At 39.8% G+C, this 12,755-nt stretch overlaps 1 protein-coding gene across 10 annotated transcripts in view; it reads left to right on the forward strand.

Annotated features, from left to right (window-relative positions):
- The first annotated feature begins 3,266 nt into the window (after positions 1-3,266).
- The window catches only part of ZDHHC21 (zinc finger DHHC-type palmitoyltransferase 21), an 80,474-nt gene continuing 70,985 nt past the window's right edge, over positions 3,267-12,755 (forward strand). For 6 of the 10 annotated variants that reach the window (XR_008441111.1, XR_008441112.1, XR_008441110.1 and 3 more), the window contains exons 1-5: positions 3,803-4,465; positions 5,023-5,166; positions 6,487-6,579; positions 9,723-9,921; positions 10,677-10,775. Coding sequence is in view for 7 of the 10 variants with exons in the window: in XM_054002447.1 (XP_053858422.1) it covers positions 9,768-9,921; positions 10,677-10,775 (253 nt within the window). In the remaining 3 variants the exon portion in view is untranslated. Of the gene's footprint in view, positions 3,616-3,802; positions 4,466-4,859; positions 5,167-5,344; positions 5,433-6,486; positions 6,580-8,785; positions 8,859-9,722; positions 9,922-10,676; positions 10,776-12,755 lie in introns of those variants that run through there. The other 4 variants (XM_054002443.1, XM_054002441.1, XM_054002444.1 and 1 more) reach the window with 4 other exon arrangements.

Below are 12,755 nucleotides of genomic sequence, written 5' to 3' on the forward strand. Positions count from 1 at the left end.
TTAACTACTGCTTTTACCAGTCATTTAATCAGACATTCTGCTGGTGGCTATAGCCCACAGTCAGGGTGTTCAAACTGAGCAGGCATGCAGCTAACCTTCTTCTGAACAAGGCTGTAGCTGCTGAAGCTTTTTCAAACTCACCTCACTGCAGAGATGTGGAACATTCAAACAGTCCTGCCTGGTGTTTAGACAGCAACTCTTGGAGAAAGAGAGGCATTAGAAGAATTAATACTAGGACATCTGCAGCTGGACACTATCTGAGCAGAACTCCTCATACCACTGAAGTGCCCAAGATGAAAATCAACTCCCTAAATTAGACTACTGCCTGGTCTACCTTAGTACCCCATTTAATCTATCTGGGCTGCAGGATCAGGAGATTTCACCATGTTTACTATTGAGGCAGGCAGATTAGAAAACATACCTTGCCTTTGATTTTTCTGGCTATTAAGTAAGAGAGAAAATGGAGCCTGAGACACAATTTCTTTTAACACCTACAGCCTCATCCTCAGTATGTCACATTGTGACTTGTGGGCCACAAAAGGTTTTGTTTCAGCATGCTGTTTCATTGACACAGACTTTTTTCATCATGATGCAGATCTTCATGACATCAAGAATTCTGCTCTCATTCTAGAGTTTACAACTGTCTTCTACGTATGTCACCAAGGTTTACAAGAAAGTGAGCAATGCAGCACTGCTGCAGAAATGTGGTAGCAACAAATTTTAGAAGGACCCAAGAAACTGAATACTGCTGAGAAGGCTGACTGCTCAGCTCAGTATGTATCTGTGCACAGAAAATGTCCTTTCTGTATGTTGGTCAAGGGGCACAGTTGGGCTAAAAATGAATCCTGGAAAACAGACTCAAGAAGCAAGGGGCTTGTAAGCTGTAAGAATCATGGGAGTAAAAGTGCACACCTCTCTCTTACATGTGCTCCCCATAACAGAGCCTCAGCTGTTACTGCACATGGCTTGATTTTAGCAGGCTGATTTAGTATTTACAGAGTGCCAATAAAATTTATAGGATGACAGCTGGTGGCTCCTGTGGTAATTTAAAAACAGCAACAACAACACAACACAGACATCAGAAAATCCAAGAGGAATTCTATACCATTGTGCAATATTCAGCACTAAAGAAGGTGAATAATTTTTCATACTTCTAATGATCTTTCTGTAACACATCCATATTGGATTTTATTAAATCGATAGTATGCAAAGCTAGGATTCCCATAGGTATTTTTTTTCATACAGAATGTAGTTCACCACAAAGACTCATTATCTATCTATCTGGATTTGATATTCTGGCAAAAGAATCAGGTAATATCTCTAAGCCAAGACTTTTCAGTTGGGAAGTCCAGCACACAACTGCCGGCTTTTCCTCCTGCAATGTGCTTTCTCAAAAAAAAACATTAACAAAAGGGGAATGCTGTGCTATGACTAAGCCAGAAAAGACCACTGCTCTTGTTCCACAACCTATGTTTACATCACATGCCTGAATAGAAAAAATATAACCTGCCTGGCAGGACTACAGTCTAAAGACTGGCCATTATCTGTGTACCACTGCAGAAACACAAATGCTTGGTATTTAAATGGAAGGTAATATTACTGACTGATTCTTTTTCATTCCATATGAAACCACCATTGATCATACTATTCTTTTCTTATACTTCTATTTTACTTCCCAAGGACGTGGTTTCCTTTTAATTTCTTGATTGTTTTGTTTTGGTTTTTTTTCCCTTCGAAATTAGTTCTTCAAATCAGTGAACAGTTTTCACGGCTTACTAGGTCGTTTACATATAGACATAAACAGATATATGAAATTTGTCATGGAATAGAGCCAGAGGCTGGTTTTTGTTATTTTTAAGTATTTATAAAAGAACAACTTTTTCAGTTTTTGTTTTTCCCTTAGTAGATATATTAACAGTGCAATTAATAAGTCCATTATTTTCAGTGTTACCTGCTCCTATTGACATATACAGATTGTTCTGAAAGAACTGATCTTCTCTGATTCACCTGGAACATGCTTCTTTCTCATTCCAGACAACCTCCAGTTTCTGCTACAAATATCTATATTCAGGTAGGAGCAACTTTAGGTTGAAATGTTAACAATTGCCCCATGTAATAGTGTTTTTTTGGTTGGCTTTGGGTTTTTGTTTTGTTTTGTTGTTGTTTTTCCCCCCAGAATAATCATGTTATGATTAAGTTTTAGGAAGAATACGATCAGTAATATAGGTGAGTTTTCGGCATTGGTAGTCTTTACATTACTCTTCATCTATTATTATGAAGGGAAACTGCTCCAGGGTAAGAGCCCATCAATTTGCAGTGGGAACAATGCCATTCAGACAGATGGGGTACCTTTAGGTAGCCAAAAGATCATATATGTTCATCAGCAATGGGTGTTTGAGGCATGATTCCCAGCTGGGAACACTGAAAATTTTGTCTGTTACAAGCTGTCTGTGACTCTTACCCAGAGGCAATCCCTTGCAGGTGTGAATTATCTTTTTCAAATGAAGATTGGCTTCTGTGAACAGGTAAGGGTTCTATGTGAGCAAGGGGCATAGTACAGCAGGCGACCTGCATGTCATAAAAATGTTCCAACTGGTCTGAGCTGATTGAGAGGAGAGGCAAGGATGCAAAGCACAGAATTACAAGAGTAGTTCTTCATTCATGAGCATGAAGTGTCCCATTCAAATCAGGGCACACTGTGTTTAACAAATGGTTCTTATCCCTTTCATGCATTCATATACAATATGATTTGACCACTCACCACATAACCCACACTCATGCTGCTATACTGGAAAACAGCAATAAATCTATGGTGTCACCATCCAACTGATTCTTTGATTTAGGTGTCCCTGAAGTTGGTCTTGCTACAACCACCTATGCCAGATAACTGCAGGGTTTTGCCAAAGGTGTTGAAAGTACTGGGATTCTGATGTTATATTCATAGTCCAGAGGCATTTTTCTTCTTCATGGGTGGTTTTAAGATTCTGAGAGACAAGATAGAGGATAAGAGGTGGGGGTTGAACTCCTCCTTGCAGCGAGCTGGGGCCTTTCACTCACCGTGAAACCACGGTTATATGGTATACAAGGTAAAGCAAGTCTCTTTTAAGGAAGCTAGTGTGAGTTTATACTATTAATTTAATACAACTTCAAGCTATGAGGCGTAGCTGGGGCAGCTGCCAGATTCTCCTAGGAGCAGCCTGGAGACTGAGGCAGAAGCCTTGCCTGCAGGGCTCAGTTTTGATGGGGATTGTAAAGACACTGGAAAAATGAAGTACGGAAAAGCGCTCATGCTGACTGAAGTCCGTGCTCGGGAACGAGCAAGTGACAGCGAGCTGAAGCCGTGGCGAAATGCGGCTCGTCGGTCACACGGCTTTCCCACTGGGCTGGGTAGACCAGCCCTCGAGAGCGGCTCCTCCGCTGCTGCATACACTCAGACCCCTGCCATGCCCGCCGTGTGCGTGCCTCCCGGATACGAGGCGAGACGCTCACGGCCGGGTCGGCGCGGGCGGGCTCGAAGGGCGGCTCTGCCTCCGCCGCTCCCTCCCTCAGGGGCGCGGTCCCGCGCGCCGGGGCGCTCGGAGCGCGCACGCGCGGCTGGAGCGGCGGAAGCCCACGGTTGGTTCCGCCGCGTGCCCGGGGGGGGAGGGATGGCACGCGCGACCCCCTCTCGGCCGGGAGCGGCGCCGCGGGCGGGCCGGGCCGGCGGGAGGGGCGGGGGGCGGCGGCACCGGCACCGGCACATCCGCGGGCATGGCTCCGCCGGGCGGGCGGGCGTCTACGGGGCTTCCTCCATCCCTGCACCTCCCCTCCAGCATTGCTGTTGTCTGTGCAGGGAGCTGGGTAGAGGAACCCTGGGCAGACTTGCCGGGTACCTCCAGCTGTGAAATAAGGAAATGATGCTGTCGCTTTCATGCAGGTCCAGGGTGCTGGTTGCCCTGTAAAGGAGGAGGAGGGTGTTTGCTGGTATTGAGGTGGTAGTAGGAGAGGCACGAGGTTTTGATTAAGTGTGTGTTCCAACAGCGCGGCAGAAGGAAATGCAATGGCCTTGGCGTCCCTTGGTTTCGCAGTTCAATTTCCCAGCTCTAGTAGTTAGTCAGATGAAATAGTAGGTCTTCGTTCGCCTCAGATTGCTGGTCCAAACAGTAATGTTTTTAAAGTAACGTACATTATCTCTCTACAAGTGGCTGTTTGGTCAGCAGTAGGTGAAGATAGTTTTGATGGACTTGTGATAAGGTAAGGTGTGCCTATGATAATGTCAAGCCACATCCCTCTAAAAGCCCAAGTGACATTTAAATGCAGTAGATGTTTACAGGTATGCTTTGCTAGATCCTATCAATGAAAAGTAACTAGGTGGGAATGTCTTGCCTACATCAACAAACCTGTCAACAGCCACATAACAACTGCTTTGTGCCGAGGTCTCTGGTCTCTGCAGCAACCATCCAATGTATAAACACAGAAATGCTAGGTGTGTGGGGTTTTGTCATAGCACAGATATGCTGTTGCTTATGTTAACTGGCTATTCAGATACCTATTCTGTTTTGTTAAACAGAAGTTTTGCAAAAAGCTTAATGATAACTTTATTCTGACACTTGATAATATAAGGTGACTTCTTTAAAATCTAGTTTGTAAAAGAAGTTTAGTTGGTTGGTTCAAATCCATCTTGGTTTTTTTTATGTTTAAGTGTATTTTTTAGTATCAGTAATTTTTGGCAGTAATTCTTCAGATTTCAGGAAAGTCACTGGTGTAAAAATGCAGGTGGATCCAGAAATGAGGGAAGGCTGTTGATTGTTGCCCTAGTTATCACAAATATTTGAGAAGTGTGGCTCTCTCGTGTTTCTACTTTTTGTTATTTTTTTCTGACTTGCTTAGGATACAGCCTTTTTAGAAACTGGTGTTTTTTCCAGTCTCAAAATGTTTATTATAGAGCATAGTATTGTTCAGTTTGTGTGGAGTCTTAAAATTATATTTCATTGTGAACAATACAATAAGTTACTGATCTGTGCTGTTCTGCACTTGTTCAAGGATTTGTGAAAAATGTTCTGCAAGTCAGATTTCAGAAGTCTTAGTTTTCTTAACAAGGAGGGCTACAGTGTTGTTTATCAGTGCAACACCCATGAACATGTAAGAAACAGGATGTCCCCAGAGCTGACTGTTGTGCTTCTTAGGGTGAGAAATTGAGTACTGCTTATATTGGGTGTATTTATGAAATACAGTTTTCTAAGTATGCTTTCAGACATTCTTGATGCAAAATGGTGTACCTTTTATTTTACTAAGGTTGAACTCAAATGAGTCTATTAAAACAATTTATATTTCACCTTAACATTTCTGGTTAGCACAAAGCTTTCTCATTTCTTGGAATTGACTTTCCACCTGCCTTACTCATTCTGTGGTCTCATTATTCTGTGGATGTCACATGAAGAGTCATATTGCAGGTGATTGTAGTGAACAAAATACTGATACCATTGAGCAAACTGCACAGAAAGAAAAGGGTTAGGAAAAATGCTGTCCAGGCATCCTGTAGTAAAAGTATTTTTTGGAAAGTCAAGAACAATTCTCAATAATGTAGGAAAGACTCAGTCATGTGTTGGTGCAGCTGAAGCTTTTCACAGGCACAGCCACTGTTTGCTTTCAATTTGCTTGTATTTGAGTTGTTTATTTAGAAGAAATAGCTATAAATTAGGGCACAAGGGAAGAAAACCACAAAAGCTCTGACATTAGTGCTCTACGTTTTCTCCTAAATTATTTAATTGTAAAATTGCTTGGAGAATTTAATTGCTTGTATGAATCTTGAGTGTATACAGATATAAATCACTTAACTGTTTCTCTCTGTTTATTTGTTGTAAGCCTTCTCATTGAGTATTTTCTTTGCATATTGTAGTTTTTCTGATCAGAAATTACAAATTTTGAAGACCAAAATTATATGAGATCAGTTGTCTCTTTTTTTTGGCACTGTGTTTGAAAGAGTAATACATTCACTTTGTTTGTGACTTAAATTTTAATCTAGTACTTCCTTCCTAGTTATCAGATTTTGAACCTCTTTCATTATTCTTCACACTTTATATATTTATGCACGGTACATAAACCAAGAGAAAGAGGGGAAAAAAATCTCTTTGCCAGAGTAAGTCAGTATATTGACATCATTTATTTGCTATTGCTGATGAAGTATAATGAAAAATATAAAACTTTATTTAGCATTATAGGAAATGGGAAGCGAATGTGTGTAACTGAGATACACTGGCGGTACTGCAGTTTTACACAGACCTTTCTCTGAACTCTTACATCTTATTAAGTATATATTAAAATTGTGAAGTGGCCTAGAACTGAGATTTGAGGAATGCTAGTTAAAATTAACATGTCAGTTTGGAGACAGCTCTACTCATTAAGGTGGGGCTTGAAAAGCAGAATAGAAAGTAACCTGTTATATGCTGCATTTCAAACAAGCGATAATGGTTATTTGTGTATCCCACTATTTTTTGTCTCTTTCAGAAGATTCAGAAGACAGATGAAGAATGACCCTGTCTTGAGAGTGAGGCCTGTATTTGAATAGTTCTGGCTTAATTCTGGATTTTGCTGTCCAAGGTATGGTTTTGAGCATGGCTGATGTTTGTTTTGGTTTTCTAATTATAAAAGCGCATATGGCCATGCAGGGAAAAGTAAGTTACTGAGGGATAAAAATTTGGAATATATTTTCTTGATAGGCATTCTTACTGTTTTCTCCTGAATCCTTCTCAATGCTTATTGCTCACACATTGTACAAGTAGGTCACTCAGGAGCAAGTATTTCAGTAATTATATCTCTCTGTTTTGTTTGTTGAGCTGTTATTTCCCATTCTGAGGAAGTACTGTGAAGTCATGGAATCTCTGCTGCTCTGGTTGGATGGAAAACAGATGGATTCCTCAGTGGTCAGCAGTGTTTCTAGCTACATTTGGTTTTTTTTGGCCTCTGTATTTCTATTAGTCTGCATGATTTTCCCTTTGTAAATTCATGGTGATTACTCCCAGTCCCCTTCTTGTCCTTCGTGTGTTTGAAAGTAGTTTCCAGGATTGTTTGCTTCACCTTCCCAGGAAATAGGGTGGGACAAGTAGGCCTGTAGATAGATGCCTGGCTCCTCCTTCTTGTTCTTGAAAACAGGATTTTAATTGATACTTGTTTTCTTGAGTCCTCTGGAATGTCACCCATCAGCATAAAACTTTGAAACGTAGTTGAGAATGACAAACCCAGCTCTCTCAGCACTCAGGTTGGCACCTCAGCAGGTCACATGGAAGTGTTAGGTCCAGTTCACTTAAAGGTTTGTTAATCTGACCCTCCCTTGCTCAGAGTAAGTCTTTTGTCCTCTACACTTTCCCACGGGTCTTGATGCAGGTGCAGGGACCTGCGATTCCAGAAGGCAGGTCTTACCCATGAAAGAGCAAGATAAACAAGGTGCTTTGACATTTTTGTATGATTTTGATACTTTCAGGAGCAGGCTGACACTTCCTCTCTAGCCTTCCTTATGCTGGTCATGTACCTGTACAAATCTCTTTTCAAATTTCATATACTTCACCAGATTCAACTCTAGGAGGATCTTGGTTTTCCTAACTCTATCCTAGTGTACCTACGTGGTGTTCCTGTGTCAATTGTGTGCACACACTTGGTGCAGCCCCACTTCACCTTGGTTTGGTTGATTATAAGATCTGTTTTCCACATCATCCTGCATCCTTTGCTTGCAAACCATGACCACCACTACCTTGCTCATTCAGAGGTCACCACCTTCCTCTATCATCATTCCTTGTTTAAGCATTCTCAAAGCTGATTAACCAGCCTCTTGGCAAAGATGCTTTTACCCCATGTAATTTCAGGTGGATCTTGTTCCCCTTCACCCTCAGTTTTTCAGCCTCATAGAAGGTTCTATGACTGTAAATGCTGCACAACCACTTGCTGATTTGCAGGATCTGTCTGCTTCTCCTCAAGTTCTCCCCCTTCATCAGCAGCATAAATGAGACACCACTTGGCTGTCAGACCTTGGCCAGCACCTGTTAACTGTGTAGTCATGCTTGGTAAGCTCCTGGTCTCCCCCAGCTGTATCCATGGTGCCTGAATGGAAGAGCAGCTGAGGGTAATAGTGTAAGGGCCAGACTACTACCAGCCTCAGTAACAGTCAGTCCATAGTATCCAGGACCCAGGCCCCTGGCAAGCAGCATACTTTGCCAGGTGACAGGTTGAGCCAGCAGAGGTGTCTTTGTCCCAGAAGCAGGGACCCGCCATTGTTCCTTACCCCAAGTATGTGTACTGCTGCAGGACTCAGGCACAGATGGCTCAGAGGCTTTTCTGGACAGACCTGCCTGTCCCATGTGTGCTGCCAGGGCTGAGAACCTGCTCTGTAGATCAGAGCTGCAGGCAGAACAAGAACCGTCGTCTTGGTGCTGGAGCTCAGAGGTTTGACATGCCTGACTTGACAAGCTGAGGCTCTGTCTGCTTCTCGTGTGGTGGGGGTTTTTGTAGCCGCATGAACTTGGTGGGGATCTGAATGATACTTGAATGGGAACACTGTTACGTTAGAAAATAGCAAACAAAGGGTGATTATAAATAACACAAAGTGTGGAAAAATGACACCTTGTTTGGGTCTGATTTTGATTAGAGTTTTTGATTGAAGTTTTTGATTGAAAAGAAGAAGAAAAGAAGACAATTAAATTTGTGAATAGTATTAAGTAAATTTTGAATGCAATTGAGGACAGTCAAACATGAAACAAGTAAGCAAAACCCTTGGAAACAGATGTTTGATAAAATTTCAGTGCAACAAGTAGAAGCTGAATGGAATGGAAAGAAACCATCAGAAATGGACAAGATTCCTGAAACCCAGAAACTGGGGAAACCAATGGGTAAGAGGGATGTGTGTGTTGCAATAATAAAATATGTCAAAATATGGCCAAAAAAAATAACAGTAGTGGTCCTTTCCATGATAGTTTTGCTGAATAGTGGTTTAGGACTTAGTGCTGTGTTGTTACGGTGATTGGTTTATGAAGCTCAGAAGTTCACATTGTAGGACTTGGTGAGTTTTTTTTCAGTCCAAAACCAAAAGGAACCCAGCCCACTAAAGTGTAAGGATGGAAACATTTTGGTTTTAAATGTGATTAATAGAAAATGTTCTATTGTGTGATATTTTTAAAAGTCTTTGTGAAAGATGTCAGGGTAATGACTCCTTTCTCTGTTGGTTTGCTATTAATGTTATGAAGGACATTTTTTAAGCAAGGAAACCCTGAATTCTTAGTGAAGCTTTTGACTATTTTAGCATAAAAGCTTCAAGAAAACAACCATGGGGGTGACTATAATAGATAGGTGGGTTGAATCTTTGTGGAACAGAAATAATTCCCTGTATTTCGTATTTGCTTTACAACCTTTTTACTTTGATGGAAGAATTTTCTTTGCTGCTGCCACCTGACTGACAGTTGCTGCTTTACCTATAACTTAATAGTTTTCCCAGGTAGTGGTTTTGCTTGCATCTTGGTGATAAATGTTACTTTTTAGTGAGATATAACTAATTAATGAAATAATCAAATGTTTTGCTACCTGGTGAAAAATGTATGTGAAATGTTTCTAAGTTTTTATGTAATTCCGTAAATCAACAGCTGACAGTTTTTTTTTCTTTCTTACTTGAATGTATGGATTTGAATGTATGAACCCTATAGGCTGCACTAGTTAATTTGCTCTTTTTTAAAAAATATTTTTATTATTTATCTCTTTAGGATTATCTTCCTGGGTCGTGACAGTTTATTATCTGTTTGTGTTCAATGGGACAACGAATTCACTTTGTGGTTGACCCTCAGGGTTGGTGCTGCATGGGCCTAATTATCTTCGTCTGGCTGTACAATACAATCTTCATTCCAAAGGTCATCCTTTTTCCTCATTATGAAGAGGGAAATATTTCAGTTGTGGCAGTTTTGTGTAAGTAATTTTAACTTTCTTCTACTAATAAAATGATGTCTCTACTTAATATACATTAAAAAATCCTGTCAGAAAATAAAAACTAGGGTGAAAGTAAAGACAAAAGGTAAGATAAAGGGTAAGAGTAGTGGATGTGTCCTATGTTTTTGTGTTCTGAGAAGCTGTGGCACTTCATTTCACAGGTGTTACTGTAGAATTTGTTTTTGTGGAAACTGGTGAAAAGCCTGAATGTAGCTTTCATGTCCTATAGTTATAACATGTTGACAGCATTTCAGGTTCACATCTGTGAGTGCCTGTTAGAATTTGGTGTGATAGTAGTGATGACTGGCAAGAATCTAAATTTTGTTAGTTTTGTCATATGTCCCTGTGTGGGTTAGCTTATACAAGTTTTGCTGGGGAAAATCTTGAAAAATGGCTGGAACAAACTTAAAGGTGAAGATGCACTATTGGGAATATCTTTCATATGGAGGCTTTGAGGTGTGGTATGTTGGTGCTTGTGTGGTAAGATGGTGGAGGAACTTCTGAAAAACAGTACTATGGTCATAGTAGCACCTGCTGGTGCTATCAGAACTGTTTACTACTTTTTTCACTCTATTTATTGGGGAGTACTTAATGTTGTGTACTTAATACCAAAAATATATCTGGAATGAGAAGGTTGAGTATTTTATAGCTCAGTTCTGCTGCATCTGTATTTTTTGATATAGTGTATTTTGCACATATGAAAAGGTATAACAAATGTTTATTTATTTTTTTAGGTTATTACTTCTGCTCATTGTTTTGTATAGCTTCATTATTTAGAGCCTCAGTAGCAGATCCAGGAAAACTACCTGAAAATCCAAAGATACCAATTACAGGTACATTAACTTGTTTCTGTATAATTGAATGAAAGTTATTTTAATATCCTCAAAATAATTAGGAATAAATTTATCTTTGTGAGATGTAATGGAAACCATAAGCTGTCCCTGCTGAATAAAGTTAGTATGTCACGGTTTTAAAAGCTGTAAATTTCTAGCACTTTTCCTTGTGTAGTTTCAAAACTTATTTTTCTTAAACTTGTATTCCATCAGAAAGTTCAGTTTTGTAGGACCTTCTACTAGGAAATTTTTCCACAGGAAGATTTTTTTTGCATTCTAGACTTTCAAACATGATGCATATGCTACTAACTTGATAATATTTAATGAAATACGTTTATAGATGGCTATTTTTTTTAATTCTGTATCTTTTGTCTAAGTAAATTTATACAATGTTGAAAATCGTGGTGGAAGGTAGTCCTATGCTGGTTTTTACCTATGTATTTTTTGCTGTTTTTTTCCAGAGTCTTATGATTCTATAGGCTGTTAACAAAAAAACAAACCATGGTGCTAGTTACACTGCATTTCTATAAAGTAGCAACCTGATTGAGCAAGTCCTTTCTGTCCTTGCAAATTTATCCCACGACTCCTGTATGGTATCCAGTGCTCCAGAAGTTGGAGGAAATTTAAAACCTTAATGATTCTCCACAGAGAAGGACAGTATTTTTATGAACTATTGGGAGCTATTATCTAATGCACAGGGCTTTTACTTTGGAGTTTAGACTGGAGAAGGGCTGTTAAACAGCATGAGCTTTATCACATTAACAGATAACACTTCATGAATGAAGAAAATGTGTCCCATACAGTGAGGGTGAATGCTTCAGTCTTGTCTTCAAATGTGGTGAATGCCCAGAATAAAATTTTGCTCTCTCTTCCTGATGTTACTGAAAATCTGGGATGATGTGTTTGGAAACATGATCTTTTTAGCCTTAGTGCTGATGATATGATGTGCATGAAGTAGACAGCTGATTGTAGAAAGGGGTTTATCTCCCCGGGATTCAGATGTGTCACCACTAATTGCAGAAATTCTCATACCAGTGTTCTTTCTGCTTCTGGCAATTGATCCTTTGATCCAGTAAAATGTCAGGTGTTTCAGCTTGGGTTCTGGAGTCAGAGTTTTTGCTGCAGGAGGACCAACATGGATTTTGCAATCTGAGTTGGATAATGAGGACACTCGCTAGTTACAGGCAGTTAATATTTGTATTGGAGTCTTCATTTACCTTCAAAATACCCGGAGCAGTGCAAATCCCCTTTGTACACAAATGTTTTCTTTTAATTTAAGGTATCTCTTTGTATAGCTCTCCAACCTTTGTGTGCTCCATTCAGTCCATATGTCAGTCATACTTAATAAGTACTTCCATACGTGAAATATTTAGGCTAGGTCATGACTTCGATATTTTGATTATATCAGGGGTATTGTACTTTTGGAGGTAGCATTTCAATTGTCTGGTATGCTCTAGGCTGACAGGAGGATACATTTTTGCATAGTATAAATTGTGTTAAAAATTAGTTGTGGTGTTTCTGAACTCTGCTGCTAGCTACCCTATTAGTGAGCGACACCTTTGTGACACTGGATTTATGTGAACAGATTGTAAATCAGTTTCCATCTGTCATTAGTACTAGTTTAGTGATCTCAGACATTGGGTTTCTTTACTTCCAGTGTCCAAATGTTATTTTGCAGCAAGCAAGACCAGATTAGAGCTGCCTGCAGGTGGCTCAGAAGTGCTAAATATAACTTTATTTTGTTTACACTGGCACAGGGTTTTACAGTATAAAATTTCAGAATGTCCTACTGTAAATGCTATTTTTTTTCCTTTTTTTTCCTTTATCCCTGAGATATGAGAAATTTTTGTGCCTCAAAAAAGATTATTTAGGTAGAAACAATTTGAACAGTCAAAGTATTTCTCAGTTGTCCATCTGTTTTCCTTAAAGACAGAAAATATATGCTTTTGTAACTGGAATTATTTCAGTGTTAATCTTATT

This window comes from Vidua macroura, chromosome Z, assembly GCF_024509145.1.
Source record: "Vidua macroura isolate BioBank_ID:100142 chromosome Z, ASM2450914v1, whole genome shotgun sequence".
Taxonomy (NCBI): domain Eukaryota; kingdom Metazoa; phylum Chordata; class Aves; order Passeriformes; family Viduidae; genus Vidua; species Vidua macroura.